This window comes from Zeus faber (genome assembly GCF_960531495.2).
Source record: "Zeus faber genome assembly, chromosome: 7".
In the NCBI taxonomy this organism is placed as follows: Eukaryota; Metazoa; Chordata; class Actinopteri; order Zeiformes; family Zeidae; genus Zeus; species Zeus faber.
In genome coordinates, this window is record NC_137203.1 from 14,637,397 (window position 1) to 14,654,727 (window position 17,331).

The window sequence follows — 17,331 nt, forward strand, 5'->3', positions numbered from 1 at the left end:
GGCTGCGCCATAAAATGAAGCTGCCCATCTCCCCGTTTTTAGTCCTTTACGGCGGCACGGATGTAGACAAGACAGCCGAAAATAAAAACAAGCGCATAAAATACGATTATATTCATAGTCATTGCACAGAGTACAAGTGCTGAGGCAACAAAATGCATTTCTCTGCATTTTACCATCCTAGTAAGTTGACGTATCTAGGAGCAGCGGGCTGCCATGTAATACCTCCAAAATGTTATCTTGCATGGTTTGCGGCGTAACATACTGTTTGACTATTTTACAGCTTGGGGGGGTTCAGCTTGAATAGATTTGAATGGTTTTCAACGAGTACGTCCCAAAATAATAAAAAGACAATTATGTTTGGTAAAAAATGGCATCTTTATTCATTTTACAATTTTAGAATGTGAAGTCTACAGCATGGACAGCCAACGAGTGTTGAACACAGGGAACTGCAGGGACAAAATAGACCACTTCCATATTATTTAGTCTTCCATACAATGTCATAATAAATCGCTAGCTACATTTCCATCTCAGGTTACTCAAAAGCATTCCAAAAACATCTCATAACTACCATTAATATACACCAAAATTATAAGTTTGTTTGCTCTGAATTTCATGTTGAGTGTAAAACTACACCGGAGTAGTCATCCCAAAATTTAGAGCCCCAATCCTGAAACACCTCAAAAATGAAAAGCACTTTCAAGGAGAAATATGTCCTACATTTCTTTAAAACAAAACTATAAAATGTTTAACAAAATTTAAAAAAAAAAAAAAAAAAAAAAAAAGGTAGCTTACATTCTGTGCGTTGCACTGAGTATAAACAGGGTAGAACTGTTGTGAAACACCTACTGATGAGAAACGACACTCGCACACACAGGACAGATTTACTCGAGACACAAACATACACCTACACATCACAGAAACTTGTTCAAAAATAAAGGTTACCATTAGTTCTGTCTTTGAGGAAACATATGATATTTTGGGCAAAGTTACTGAGTGTGTGAAATAAAGGGCTACGCCTAAAAAACAAAATGCAGGACATTTATTTTTTCGTTTTCTTTTTTTTCTTTTTTTTTTTAAACGCACGGGAATGTTGGACCTTATTTCTTTCGTTAAAAAATACAAAAATAAAACTCAAAAAAGAAACCCACAATCCGGGACAATAGTCTGGGGGGTGGGGTGTAGTAGAGGGGCGGGGGGGGGGGGGGGGGTGTATGTGGGCATTCTGAGTCTGCTTCAAACCAGAGTCTCCCAACTCTACAGGAACTGACCAGAGAACTGCTTCACACTGAAATGCAGAGTAAAGAAATACAAAGTGAGAATATCATTCATGTGTGTAAACAATTAAAACAGATATAGATAAGATGGACACTTGAATATTTCCCGGAGGGGAATTCAGGTGTTACAGCGGCAGAAAGTGACATCACAGTGGAAGTTAAAAATAAAATAAATGTACACATGTAAACAGAAGTTAACAGGGAGCAGCACTTGGACAGCCGACAATGTTAACTTGTGTTCCCAATATGGGCAGGTGGTGGGTACGCTAAAGTAAAAATAGCAAATAGCAACGGTGAATAGCAATAATATGCAATGGTCGTACTAGTAAGCCAGTGGTATGTTAAAATAGGACTAGGAGACATGGGGGGGGGGGAAAACCAAACAAACAAAAAAAACAATGATAGCGGGAAAGGGATGTGAGATATATAAACATTTCACATCAGAGAGATGGAGGGAAAGGAAGTGTGGGGATTAGGGTAGGGTAGGGGAGGGGCAGTCCTGGCATCCAAGCGAGCGCGGCACACTGGGATAGCGGAAGGAGGAAGAGGGAGGCAGGGTTAGTTACCATGGCTACACTACTGATAAGAGCGACAGCAGTTAGCACGGAGCTAAAGCTAGACAGCATCAACAAGTAGTGGAGGATATAAATACATGCCCATTGGTTGCCAAGGGAGACAGAAGAGGAGGAGCCTGTGCCATTTGGCAGACTGTGATTTGTTGTCGGTTAATCTAACTAAAAACAACAAAATCACTAGTCTTCCACACAGCAGCAGCCAGGGGAAGAATCAATCCACTCCCTGCTTCACAGTGAAACGGCTTGGACGGCTAACACACCGATTGTTTCCTTCCACCAATTGTTTGGTTGGAGAACTATAACAGTTGAAAAAACACATTTGTCAACAATGCTGAGCCCTGAAATGTGTGTTGTATTTTTACATGAATGTAGAGGAGACATGTTTATTTTATTTTTCAAATCATAGCCATTTCATGTAAGAGGAAGGTTTGGACTCTTGCAGGTTGCATGAGAAGGAAAGGAAGGGGTTAGTGAGAAGAGACAGCAGGCAAGTAGAATTCTTGGGCTAAAATTCTTCAAATATATAAGAAACTAGGTCAGTAGAAATTTAAGACAAAAACATCACATGAAGGGAGGGCCAGCTCAATTCTCTAAAAAACATGTGGTTCTTTTAACCTGGTACAAAATTGCAGTTTGCACGAGGTTAGCCCTCAGCACAGTAAATCACAAGGCAATTCAGGCAGAGTAAGATACAGACAAAATGATCTTTAAATTTAAATTATACCTCTTTACCAAGTTACCAACTCAGAGATGAATTGAATGAGATTGAAAATGGTTCATGTACACCAAAGTGAGCCTCATTCAATTTGTGATTCCAATTCATTATTCGTACGGGATTTCTCAGGGCTGTTGAGACCTGTCCGCACCACGTCCTATCAATCAAAGTGGAAAGTTTTTTTTCGACTTGCCTGTTCTGCAGGAGATACTGAGCGTTCTGGATCTGGTCCTGGGTGCCACTTATGGTGATAATGCGGTCCTCAGAACCTTCCAGAGGCTCATCGATCTTGATAGAGGCTCCAGATTCATGGCGGATCTGTTTGATCCGCTGTCCTCCTTTGCCGATGATAGATCCAGCCATCTGAACAGCGGGTCGTTCACGGGGGAGACAAAGAACTAATTTAGCCCTGATAATTGTTAATAGGTTTTCATTAAGAGCCGCAAAAAAAATAATAATATTAAAAAAAAAAAATAATAATCTAAATAACCAAACATATTTAACACATATTACAGCCAAGTGTGTAAAAACAAAAAGTGTGAAATGACTTAGTCCCTATATTATTAGTCCACATTTCAGCCATCTGGCGTACCATTCTCTTCAGTACAGTCAGTGAACTTAAATTAATGTTGGAATAGGATTAAAATGGCATAACATGACTCCTCCATCGTCTAGGTGTGTGGCTTGTTGACTCACATCTTTGGGGATGGTCACCTGTGTGGTGATAACTGGGCCACCCATGTCATTATAGGAGCCACGTCCACCTGGTGAGAAAGAGGCAAGTATGGAATGCATGTTCTCATCGTTTTTAAATGTAGTCATATAGAGGAGAGAAGCATGCCTCAGCGGGTTTGTGTCTTTATAATAACGGATTGAGTTCAGATGAGTATGGACCTACCAGACTGGTAGTTATCCCAGGAGGAGCTGTTATCTGACGGAGAGAGAAAGGCAGATGGAGAAAAAAGTGGCAGGGATCAACTAGTCCACGGGTGGGGGGGAGCTGCTAAATCATTAGTAAAATATCAACAAGGACTAACACACGAAAGACTAGAATTATAAAAATTTGTCAGAAAACATTTTAAAATGATTTTTTTTTTTTTAATTTATATATTTTTGAATATTCTGTGCATTCTAAGCATATTCTGTATGCTCACACAAAATACTTTCTAAGTGAAGCTATTAGAAAGGAGCAAGCGCGCACGCGCGCGCGCGCGCACGCACGCACACACACACTATCACCATATAATCCAAAGCAGAACACTCACCATATCCTCCACTTCCCTGTTGGTGGAAAAAATAGAGACAGAAAGGTTAGGATTAACACACGGTTCTTCGTCTTTCTACACGTCACTGTCGAAAGACAATTAAGCGAAATGTTAAAAACATGTTCAGCAGCATCTCCCATAAAGGAGACTCATCCGAAAGCCTCCCAGTTTTCATCCATAACCCAGGCTCCTCCCACACCCCCTCCATCCATCCATCCCCCTTTCTGTCTCTTCTTGCATCTCCATCAGCCCCCTATTTTCACCTGCTATTCAGCTGCTGCTGTCGCCATGGCAACAGGCGATTCAAAAAGCTGTTGCCGAGCAACGACAGGCAGTATCCTGCCAGCTTCTAGAGTGCTAGAGAGGGAAAGTGTGCTGGAGAGAGACCTTCCAGTCTGTCAACAAAGCGTTATTATTGCCTAGCAACCAACCACGGCTACCACCACCATGCCTACCCCCCACAACCAGAAGGGGCCGTGGTAAAGAACATGGCGATTATGTGTGATTATTATGATGTGCCTCTTGATTATGATCATTTGGGAGGGGGGGGGGGGCTTACATATTGCCAGAACATGTGTACAGGCAGGGTGTGCAATGTTTGTATTAACGTTTGTGTAAATATGCATGCATGCAAAACACAACAGGTCAGCCACCTTAATATTTGGTCACACAACTTTAGACAATTGCTGCCATTGTCTCGTGTTGGGTCCAATCAGCATTCTAGTCTAAGCTGGAGATAGAGCTGCATGCATTTAGCCAAGGGTCACTAACCATGCTATCACCATAGCGATCCAGTCTGCCTCTTCTGTCACTGCTGACAAAGATGAGGGAGGAGGGGAAAGAGAGGTGGGGAGAAAGGGAGGACAAGATGAGAAAAACTGCTGAGAACAAAGTGCTTGACAAATACCCACCCCTCCAAAAAAATCCCAGGTCTAGGTCAAACTGCGCACGCACACGCACACGCACACACACACACACACACACGGCAAGATTACAGTATAAACACATTTCCAGCCAGCCGTCCACCCGCCCACACAGTAACAGGAACAGCTCTGACAGTGTTATGGTGAGAGGAGTGACAGGTGGCGTTGATGACAGTCTAGAGCTGCTGTCCCCCCGGAATAGTTGGAAGAAATTTGTGTGAATTCTTTGATAACCTTGCTAATGTAAGGAACATTTGTAGCTGACATGTTTGCCAGTACACATGATAGATGTCACGATGCTATCCGTTGCTTTTGCAGGGTGCTGTTCCACTCGGCGGCCATTTTGCGTCAAGGCAAAATGTCATGATGGTTTATGGCTTATTTAAAATGAGAATGGCATGAGCGAAAGCAACCTTTAGTTCCAAATCCCTCCCTCGGGATGCATTGCTACTGATCTTGGCAGTAAATATCAGACCAATAAAAACGCTTAAGATAGTTGGAATCATAATAACCATGGTATAATGGGTTCAATACGAACCTCAGTACTGATCGTTTGGTGAATTGTTGGTAGGCAAAGAAGAAAAAAAAAAAAAACACATTTATTTGGAAAATGTTAAAAGCAGCCCAAGGGTCTGAGGCTTTTCCCTGACATTCCAAACCTGCCAACCTTTGGAAAATATTTTGAGTACCGCAATAGTGTAACAGGGAGTATTCATTGCGTTTGAGTTAGTGCAGCTAAACGACTCCATCAGTTATTCACACGGTAACCGTCTCGTAATGATGCTAATCACATCGGAGCTACTAGTACGGCTAACTATATATACACTAATTAATCTCCTAAGGACATACCTCTGAAATGCACCAACTCGTGAAGTTACTGAACATGATTACCAACTAGAGATGTACCGATCGTAATTTTCTTGGCCAATTCAGAATTATTTTTTTTTAAAGTCTGACCTGCCGTTTCCAATTTTGTCTGATTCTGATTTTCATTCAATTGTGTGTTCATAACAAACCACTGATCGTTAAACAATTTCTACATTGTTGGCCAATCTTTGAGTTTATAGCTGTGATCGGAGAAATAAAAATTTCTTATAATTTGGTCTCATTGGGTATATCTGCTGTAGGTCAATGAAAAATACACTGTGTGATCAGCGCTCGCTCATGTGATAGGACAGCTGCACATACGGACTACTGCTGCAATTTTCAGTAACCACAATACTGAGATTACTGATTTTGACATTTTATTGTTCATTATTTATTATCTTTTTGAGTCTTATTTTATTTATATTATTCTATTCACTAACTGCATTTTGTTTTGTGCCTAATAAATCTATTGAATCACTGAATCACTATGGAACAATAGAACACCATATTGTCCCTGAGTTCCAATAAAATACAACATGAAAGGGTCACTGAATTCCAATAAAATAGAATACCAAGTTTCAGTATAATGCAATCTGTAACTCAATGAGTTTGAGTAGGACACAACATGTATGTTTCACTAACATGGAAATGTCCAGTTCAAACTTCAAAATGGAAGTCCCCCACTTTTAAGCGCAAATATACTGTACTATAATATTTATACGGTACTTTTCATTTCAAAACATATTGCAGTCATTGCAAAAAATAAAAAATAAAATAAAAAAATCTTCCTTCACTCACCGTGCATGAAATCAACTGAATCCAATCCAACGACTTGTTTTACTGAATGATTTGTCAGGAGCCTTGTCTCAAAAACGAGTCAAACCTTTTATCACAACCCCACTTCCCATTTTACCTCAGCAATGCAGCGTTATGTCTTGGTGGATAGTAAAGTACCTCTACGCTCAGTGCGGTGCGTATCAGCGCATGTTGAATGAGTGAGCGGGAGGGTTTACAGAAGCACAAGGTCGTAGCAGCTGGTCCAATGCGGAGATGTAGTTAAAATACAGAATAAATGTACAGTATTGTTTTGTATTAAAACATTTTTTTTTTTGCATTGTTTCAGCTGGCATTTCGTACCTGCGTAGTTTGACCAAGAATTGCCTGGTTGTTACACAAAAAGTGTGTGCAGGTTGGCCTGACATACCCAACTGCAATACTGATACCCTGTCTTGTATTGCCACTAGTTCACTGGGAAACCATGACATAACATACTTTGCTCACAAGCTAGCACCAATGGCCAATATAACCATGAACCAAAAATTCTGATACATTTCCACTTCAGGTGGACCCCCGGACTGAATAAAAGTTGGGCATGTAAAAAACAACACACTCAATAAAGGTTGACCATGGAAACACTAGTTGTTCGGTGTGTATGAGCATACCAAACATTTGTTTACCAATAGTTTGGTACAAATTTGCGTATCATTACAACCCCAGTAACCATGATGTCACACATGACATTTGCTTGTTGACTGAGCCTTTGAAACGATGCCAAATAATTTCACCTTAGCAAAATTATATCACTCTCACAGCTAGATTATCGTTCAAGTTCAATAGAAATACGTGTGTGACATAAAACACTGATGACAATATGGCCAAACCGGCTCAGGATTATGGAAGATTAAAAAAAATAAAAATAAAAAATAAAATAAAAACTACTGTACAACTTACCTGGAAATTAGAGGTCTCTGCATATGATTCCTATTTGGGAGGGGAAAAGCGGTTTTAATCATTGAGTGACATCATAGAATATTGCCATACTATTCAAGTCATAGTTACTTCAAAACAACTTCAAGTACAGTATGTGAACTCTGAAACAGGAGATCAGGCTTTTGCAAGCCAGGAAAAGACGAGGTACGGGGCAGGGATGTTTGGAATACTGATCTAAAGTACTAAATCAGAACTACAATGAACAAGTATAAAACAATTATTTTTTCATCACATTAAAAAGGATAGAAAATAAAAGGCATAAGAGTATAACTGATAAGACAGGGAACGTGGGGAAACAGGAACATTTTGAATTGGGTGTTCACTTGTTCCACGGGGGTGTGGGGGGGGGGTATCTGCATTTACCAAGTACAAGCAATTAGCTTATCAGTATTCCCTTATGGACACACTTGGTTTACAAGCTACCTGCAGGCTACGTAGCAGGACCCGTGCTCTCAACGAAAGATGCTAATATAGTCAATAATGCCCCTTATTTCATTTTAGAAAGGGTAAAGGCCAAAAGAGTCGTCTCCCCTATTGCAACAAGCAAAGAATATCTAATAAAATGTTAATTTCAAAATGTCAATTCATCCCCCAGGGGCATCAGAGCAGAAACTTACTTTGACCTGTCATCCGAGCTGCGGTACGAATCATAGTAACGGTCATCTCTGTGGGCAGGGTTGATGTGGGGACACACACACACACACACACACACACACACACACACACACACACACACACACACACACACACACACACACACACACACACACACACACACACACACACACACACACACACACACACACACACAATGAGTATACGCTTTGTAGAATGGCATTCAGATGTGTTTAGGCTCCTTCATACATGCAAAACTGCACGCACAGTGACACATTGGATTACTTGTAGTATGATATTGGATACTATAGGTCACATTGAATTGAACAAATTTAGAATTAGCCATTATGCAGACAGAACAAAAGAAAGTAGTCAATTCTGGATGAAATGTAATACTGTTTATTTTATAATAATAAAATATAGTTAACATGAACTAGTCAATTCTAAAAGGGCATAAGGGGGATTAATATATGCACCATGAATTAGTACTCCAAATTTTTTCTAAAGAGAAAAATTGGAGAGGCTCAACATTGTAAATAGTACAGACCAGATGTTTGGGATGCAACATCTTAAGCAAAACAAAAATAATTTTATTCTATATGTTCCATTACCCTGTGTAAAATAAACTACATAAACATGCAAACATTTGGAGAAAGTGTGTTGCTATAAATACAGCTGTTGCTAGGGGTGGACGATATGGACTAGATAAAATATTTCAGAGGGAACCTATTATTCTTTATATGTCAGATGTTCATATAAGATGTGGCCAAAGTGTCAAATAATGAGGTAAACTAATCCCCTTTAAAGCATTTGCATATTTCACCATATTGCATGCACAGAAAAAATGCAACCTCGTTAGTAACAGCGTAGCACTAAATAATATGCAAGTAGCCAGAGAAAAAAAACCCACTTTTTTTTTTTACTCACTCCTACGCATCCCAGTGAGCATTACTAATCATTTGGACTAGTAACTTCTTCCAATTCTGGTTGAAAATTTCTCTGGCAAAGCCTAGCACTCATTTACCTCAGGAATCTCATCATTGGCAGAAATGGATTTGTATTTGTGCAGGAGTATTTAATTGAATATTTAATTTTTCTGGTATTACCTAAAGTACAGCGAAATGCAATTGTGGCAAATATTGTCTGCATTCATGTCTACTAAGCTTACACTTTAGTGTTTTATTCTTACAGATTTTAGCCTTGCGCCTGTTCATCTTAACCAAAAAGAAAATTCTTCAGACTGGACAATCCATAAAGCCATTACGCTAACCTTTAGTCAAAGTATTTGTTGTAAATCACACTGTATTGACTTTATCATTAGCAATTGTGCGGCAAAGTGCTTGAACGGTGAAAACGTGTGGTGGCGATTAAAAACAAACAACATGATCACATCAACAACCTAATCACATCGCTCACCATGACTTTTGTACTGAACATTAAAAGTGGGGGAAAAAAGGCGAAAAATATTTGTGGGCGTACGCATCTTACCCTCCTCTGTGCGGCGGGCCCAAGGGCATGTTGCGTCCACGGCTGCCGCCCCTGCCACCCCTGCCAGGATGGGACGGTGGAGGCCCTCTGCGTGGGCTCATTTCATCGTAGTCCCGGCGGGAAGGGGGCATGGGCCCCCGGCCGCCCCTGCCAGAAGGCATGCGGTCAAACCCACGGTCTCCTCCGCCACCCCTGCCGCCGCGCATGGGGAACCCTCCCATAGGCCTGCGGCTGCTCCCCCTCTCCTCAAACATCATGGTAAAGCCGCCATAGTCGTAGGTTTCATCATAGAAGTTGGGGTCATAGGGCTGGGCACGACCTTTAATAGGAGCCTGATAAAGGACAACAGGGAAAAATATTTTGACCCTGAAGAAGTGTGTTAGGCTGGTCGGAAAAGATTAATGTAAAATTCAAAACCTTTAAAAAGGATAAAGTAAAAGCTATCACGACTGACACTACCTAACGGATACCATAACGCTATAGAATTTTTAAAGCTAAAGAGACTCGTAACTACAAAAAAAACGCTGTGAGAGAGAAGTATGTTTCATACAGCAGTTGCTTATAATAACATTTAATAATTAAAAATAAAAGATTAAACCAAACTCACTTCAGCGATTAGTTCTAGCATGGTTTTGATGCACTCCACCACCCGCTCTGATTTACCCCCCACCAGCACCACACGATCTGTTGACTGAGGGCAACACTCCTGAAACAGCTTGATGCTGGTTTGGGTGTTCTGGGGACGGATGTACACGAGTACAAATGAGTATTACAAACCATAACTGGACAAAGAAAACTCACACAAAAGATTAAAAGACCAACATCCAAAATTTTAAACGAGAGAGAAAAAAAAAGAAATTATAATCATAACTCCTACAAATTTGTTCTTATAACATTTTGCAGGCGATAGGGCTTGACAAATACAGGATAATATTATAGGATATAATAATTAAAGTATAAAAATTCCAGCTATACATCAAATCATCAAAATGCAATTAGAGGACAGAGCCTGGTGCTCACACACCTCTCTGAGCTCCTTGATCTTGGCCCCCTTCACCCCGATGATGGAGCCTGCCAAACTCTGGTGGATCAATAGACGTAGCTCACAGTCAAAGTCCATCCCATTGTACTGTTGGTACTGTGGAGGAAGATATAATGGCATTTGTATAACCGGCAAGTGTATTTCTTTTTCTTAAATTATCTGATCAATATATCTTATAAAGCACAGAATGTCAAATAAAATAAAATACATTTGATTCAAAGAGCAGACAGACATTAAGGAGAATACTTTTTAATTTCCTCTTTTTTTCCTTGGCCGATTCCTATTTCAGAATTTTTATTTATTTTTATTTTTTTAAGTTTGATCGGCAGATTCCAATTTCCAATCTGTTGTACATCGATGACAAATACATCCAATGATCTGATCACGCTCACGTGATCGGACAGCTGCACATACAGACTACCGCTGCAATTTCCAGTTACCACAATAGTGAGATTGCGGATTTTGACACTGTTTATTATTGTTCATTATTCACTACGGAACAATAATAGAACATGAAACGGTAACTGAGTTCTGATTGAATAGAATATGGAACCGTCACATATAACTCAACATATAACTAACAAGGAAATGTCCAATTGGAACTTCAAATTAAAGTGTCTTTCACCTTAAGTGCAAATATACACATTATATGTATATGATACTTTACAAAAAAATAAACAAATAAAATAAATGGTCGACTCTTCTCACTCACTTTCACCGGAAGCCCTCCTTCGCTCACCGCGCGTTCGCAACTGAATCAAATCCAACGACTCGTTTTACTGAGTGACTTGTCAAAAACCAAGTCTCAAAAAAGGAGTCGAACCTTTCATTACGAGTGGAGCTCCGCTGTGACAGAGATAGATACGCAGTCTGCACAATCTTAGAATATTGTCAGGCGATAAATAAATCATATATCTAACCTTCTCTGTTAACCTTGATTTACCTCTTAACAGCCGACATTTTCCTTCTTTTGCTCTTTTTTGAGCGCCAACTTCGTCACATTACGTTGTTATCAGGTTTGAGTATTGGAGCATTCGAGTACAGTACATGAGCACAGTATCGGGCGTGTAAATTTGACCGGCACGAATCTGAGAATATCGGACACTGATCAGCCAGTGAAAACAGACCAATTCTGGTCACCGGCCGAACAATCGGTGCAGCTCATGTTTTATATGTTAGGCTTTTCCCACCTGCGTATTTTGACTAAGAATTGTGTAGTTGGCACACAAAATGCGGGTAGGTTGGCAGGACTGCTATCGTCTGATACTTTGAGTTCAGGATTCAGTATCAGCAGTGAAAAATTAGTACTTGTGACAGTGTGAATGTGCGTACAGTAAAAGAAAAGTCCAAGTATGGATCAGTCCATCCCTATCAAAAATGTTAAAATTACATATTCAAGTTAAACTTGACTCAGTGCTGCCAGAAACTGTCCATTTTTATTTTATAACTTAAAAAATGTGAGGTGATTGAAGTGAAAACAAAATTAAGCTTTCCTTACCTCTTCCAGGGTTGGGATGATCTTAAGTAGAATTTCTCCAACTGTTTCAATGTCGGCACTGATACTGAGGATGCTGCATATTACACCCATTAATCACACGGCAGACCCAAGCGAAACCACGGGGAGCCAGCAGAGAAATGCCAGGATGGGACGAATCAGTTTGAGCCATCACGAGGGAAGAGGAAACCGTATTTTAGATCAGAGCATTCAGCACCTCTCTAAAATCAGACATATAACCATACCAGAGAACCAAAACAACCTTAAATAAACCCATCCACCACCGACACTAATCAGGCAACTGCTGAAAACCTATACTTCTAAAATTAACAGGGTAGTGCATTCACAGGTCAATGGCAATCCCAAAGTGTAACTGGTTTGAAAGAAAGGGGGGTAAAAAGCTCATCCATTGAAAGGATGAAAATTAAACAGAAGATTAAAAAGGAAAAAAAAAAAACCAACAACAAAAAACAACACACTTTGCATTTAGTGACTATTAAGGGAGAGCAGGGGAGGACACAATTTGACAAGGATCTGGCTGTATTAAGCATAAACTGTGCCAAAAAGGGCTGGAGGTAGAGCGAAAATTAACTTTTATTTTTTAATATTGTTTCTAACATTACGTTTTTTATTTTTTAAGGGGAATGTCAGGCTCCTGCTCATTCACCCCATGATTAGTCAAATGTTAAATAAACTGGCCGTGGTAGCAATTGTCAAACTTATTTGGAAGCGCGCCATTTGTTGAGCTAAGAAATTTGCAAAAAAACTGGGATTTGATCTTACAATTAATAAACAACAAAAGTCCTGACCAAAAGAAACTGTAGTGCAGTTTGTGGATAGGAAAAGAATGGTAGACAGCCAAGAAATCAAGTAACAAAGCAGATTATGCTATGGAAGTTGAGATGTACCACCACTAGATTCAATGGTGTTTGGGGGACTGGAAGAAGCAACAGACAAGAGCTCACAGGACAATGATGTAAGTGAGAGAGCACAAGAGATAACGGGAGATTTTCTACATTCAACAGGTCCAACAGTCAATGACCAAGCTCAGATGAAGCAAAAGACAAATAAGGACAAATGCACAACACACTTTTAACCTGACTGACTGTATGCACATAATATGGATGAGCAGTCTCTGTCTAACAAAATGATGACAGCATCACCAGAAAAGAGTGGAATGGGGCAAGAAGCAAGTGAGCAACTAGTGTGGAGGAAAAAAGGTAAATCAAAATATAACCACCAGTATATCAACTTTTGAGGGGGGGAGGGGTGGAACACATTAAATAAGACAGATAATCATCCATTAAAAATAATAACAAAACGGACATGTTGAAAACACTGGCACAGGAACTTATTAGAACTAGAAGATTCTGGAAAACCCTTGAAACACTTGAAATATGGCTGAATGCTGATGTGAGTTTAAAATGGAAGCATATTAAAGACGCTGACATGGCTTTCACAGGGTCAAAAGGCAGATTTGGACATAGAGAAGGCATTTTGTTTCAGGCTAAAATACTGTGACAAAAGGTAGGTTAAAATACAGTGACTTGACAGAGGCAGGATGACTATTATTTATCTTGTTGATTGTCCTGTAGTCAGGCAGTGAGAGGGAGGAGCTTAGGGACATACCGCTCAGGCCCACTGCTGTCTGGGACTGACACACTGGCATTGTACTGGGCGTGGCATGGGCAGGGGCCAGGGCCATTCGAGCACACAGATGTCAATCAAGTAAGGCGCCCATTTAGGGACAGGGCACGATTATGGGCAGGGCCAACCAGGGTGTCAGGTGGGCGGGCGCAGGAGGGGCCATCCAGAACATGGGCAACAGAGGAGGAAGTGGGCAAAAAAGTCAACAGTAAAATAATAAACAAGGGAGAGGGAAGAGGGAGGGGGAAGAGGAATACATTTTTAATATACAGGCTCTAAACGGGTCAAATGTGACTTCATTTTTTTTTTTCTCTCAGAGATTGGTTTGGCAAAGAGAGAAGAGAAGGTGACATTAGAAAAAATGGGTAATGGCATATTGAGAGATTTAGAGGGGGTAAAATGTTGGGGGGGGGGGGGGGGGTCAGAAAAGAGGGTCAATGAGAGAGCAATAGCAGTTGGAGAGGGGGTGTGGGGTAAGTGGAGAGAGGTAGAGAAAAAGAGGTATGACATTAAATGAGTTGAGTATTGGCCAGGTTGTTTAAACATTTCTAAGAGAATGAAAAATGGTAGTTGGCGCTAGAAGTGACCTCATCCGCACTGCGCCCACTCTCGAACTAAAAAGAGCTGTGTGGCTGGAACTCAGTAGTTACTTAAAATGACAACTATTTAGAAAGAAAAGGAATTAAAAATGGACATATGTGCTTTGGCCAGCGAACCATCTCCAGATTGGATTCATATGAGAAGGAAAACTTTTTTTAACAACCTGAAAGGTTGTCAAATGAGCTCATGAAAACCCACATCAAAACTATCAGCTTTTCAACTTTGTGCGTTTACACATTTCGAGAGGCCAATTTCTAATACCAATGCACTTTTACAGAGAGACAATAAAGATGTAACAGAGTGAAATTCTGGTCCTACAGAAGCGGTTTGGTAATTGTTGGCTGGCTGTCTGCCATTAAATATAGATACAATTATAGAATAAATGTACTCACGTCTGTTCGTAGGGCTTTGATGTTTTTTCCACCTTTCCCAATCACGGCTCCAGCATTCTAAAGCAAAACAGAAGAGAAAGTGGTCATCAATAAGAATAACTGAAATTCCACATCAAAAAGACAATTTATAACAAAAAATCTGAAGTTGAAAAGCAAGCCATTTCGTTGTTATGTGGCTAAGGGTTCAACAATTAAAAGAGTACATACTGGACTTAGTATAGAGTCTAAAACTGACCTGACTGAATGACCTGATTACTAATCAGGAAAAACATTGTAACCGGATTATTACATTTAGAACTTCAAATGATTATTGAAAAATTGTTTTCTAGGATTTTCCCTTTTGCATCTGTATTCTAATGTTCTTGCAGCAAGTATTTTTCCAGTTAGGATTAATTAATCACACTCACAATAAGAATAAAAAACAAATACGTTTTCAATAGCATTGTGTCTGGAGTGACAACAAAGACCACAAAACAATATATATATTTAAATTGCTGTAATTTACTTTGCTCTGCAATAGGATACGAAGCTCCACCATTTCGTCCGAGTTCCTGGAGCGCTTGAATGATTTTTGGTCGTCTGCGTCCTCAGCTGGGCGCTTACCTGAAATGGTAAGATAAATACAGACAGAACATATGAACTGGAATTGAATTTATTAGACATTTCTCGAATAGCCATTCTCTGAGGGAGCAGCAATGAACTAGACAATTTAATATAGACCCCAGCACCAAGCATAGTTATTAAAAAGATATTTTGGAAACAAAAACCATTTCTAAACACATTTCAAACTGAAACAAGTGAATACAATTAAAGGGCCTCGATCTCAAACATGGAAAACAAAGGAGTGTTAAAATTCCACCAGATATTTCTATAATATACCGTTTGTTTCTGTGTTGCTGAATGAGGTCTCTTCTTGTTGTTCAATTTCTGTCTCCATTGTCGGCTGACAGCAAGTAGAAAGGGATGGGCACCTCGGTCCAAGGAAGAGGCGGCAGCGGGAAGAGAGAAGCTAGACACTGGACCCGACGAGCTCTGGTGTGTCAACATGGTCAGAGAGACAAATGTGGAGAGATTAGAGCTCTGCATGGAGGTACAGTTAAAGAGTTGGAGAGGGTTGACAGAGACTGGCAGAATGGCCGGCACGCACAGCTATTTATCGAGAGGACAAGGGTGCGACGGTGGGCGGAACGGAATAAGCAAGGCCCAATCAGCAGCTGCAACCTGGGAGGGGGTGTCACTGAAATTTGTGATTTTAGGGTGACCTGCCGATAACCAAATGTGCAGTGAAGTAATTGTACGCTGGCTATTACGGTCCTTCATCAGTTCTGAAAAATTATGACGGACTGACTTGTCCATCGTGTAGAGAAAGGCATTTGAAAATGTACAAGTCTATTGATATGGACAAAGTACATCCCAAATATACCGGCTGGTAATTACTAAGAGTACGAAGTTGTATTCTGTATCAGCATTATCGGGGCTAAATCCAAGGCTTTGATTCAAGATTACACCTTGGATAAGCTGAAGTATAAATGTGTAATTGAACGTTGTGGAAATGTAGGAATCGTTTGATTACCTGAAAATGGATGTAATGTATTTTAGAGAAACACAAACTATAAGGTAATATTGGGGCGGGTAAGAAGTGTTGATACATAACGAAACTGAGTAGCCATGAATTGCCGCGATGAGTATTATGGGTTTTCTTCATCCGTATCACGGATAAAACATGTGGGAGGCTAGATTTCAGGGGCTCTGAATATTTTACAACGATCCAAACGTAAATCGCATGTATGTTATGTAATTTTATGTATTGTCAGCAAATATGTCCATGCTGATAAACGGCTGGCACATGAATTCACTCACACAACACAGCTAAAAATTAACAAAACAATGGAACCATATGGGCGTTTACAATAAGACCTAAAATCAATACGCCTCTCTATCAACAATGTACAACGTCAAAAACACATCTGCTGTATTTTCAAAAGCGGGGAGAGAGGATCGAAGAAGCCTACGTCACACAGCGCAGTCCGGGCGCCGGGGATCGTGCGTGACCACGCTAATTAGCTACCGATGCTAAACGGCTAACTAGCGAACGGTGCCCAAGGCTAACCCCACTTGCTTCCAAGATGGCACGTAGGGTGTCCGTCGACTAGAATTGGCCACGCACCGAGAAACAATTCCGCCAGGCGTAGTGCACGGACCGCGCCGTGAAGACCCACACAGCCAGGGTGGAACTTACCGCGCTGGGTGTTTACAGTTCCGATTACTCAACCCGACGCTCAGAAACAAGGCGTCGCTACAAAGGCCTTCGCAAGCTAGCCCCACTGGCTGTGTATTCTCGCCATGTTGCAACTGAGTCGGCCGGGGAACGGGGCGAAGCGGCTACACACGGTGGCTGCCATTCGGCTCGGCGCGCCGGAGGGGCGCCATGAGACGCGTCTCGGACCGAAAACAACCTTTTAATAGTTTACTGGCCGCGCCGCGACGGCTTTCACCGGGAAGAACCACTGACCTGCGATGCAACACTCCGCTCCTTCCCCTTCCTTCTGCGACCTCGGGGCGGAAGTCGCGGGCCGCCTTCCCGTCGACGCGCCCCGATTGGTCCCGGGCGACGTCAGTCAAACCACGGCCCGCCGCCATTGGACAGGGGACGAAGCAATCAC

General features: G+C 40.9%; 1 protein-coding gene across 3 annotated transcripts; it reads right to left on the reverse strand.

Moving 5' to 3' along the window:
* Positions 1–366: 366 nt before the first annotated feature.
* hnrnpk (heterogeneous nuclear ribonucleoprotein K) lies at positions 367–17,212 on the reverse strand. Of its 3 annotated transcripts, none has more exons than XM_080003615.1 (17): positions 17,181–17,212; positions 15,548–15,700; positions 15,174–15,271; positions 14,669–14,725; positions 13,659–13,702; positions 12,033–12,105; positions 10,517–10,630; positions 10,100–10,228; positions 9,493–9,824; positions 8,007–8,054; positions 7,351–7,380; positions 4,601–4,640; positions 3,830–3,845; positions 3,463–3,495; positions 3,261–3,328; positions 2,758–2,927; positions 367–1,285 (listed from the first exon to the last, which is right to left on the reverse strand). In XM_080003615.1, exons 2-17 carry the CDS (start codon positions 15,603–15,605, stop codon positions 1,255–1,257), a joined length of 1,341 nt encoding a protein of 446 aa, XP_079859741.1. In that variant the 5' UTR covers positions 15,606–15,700; positions 17,181–17,212; the 3' UTR covers positions 367–1,254. The 3 variants fall into 3 exon arrangements, with proteins under 3 accessions (XP_079859741.1, XP_079859739.1, XP_079859740.1); XM_080003613.1 differs by having other exon boundaries at positions 4,601–4,643; XM_080003614.1 differs by having other exon boundaries at positions 4,601–4,643; positions 16,908–17,199.
* Positions 17,213–17,331: the final 119 nt, after the last annotated feature.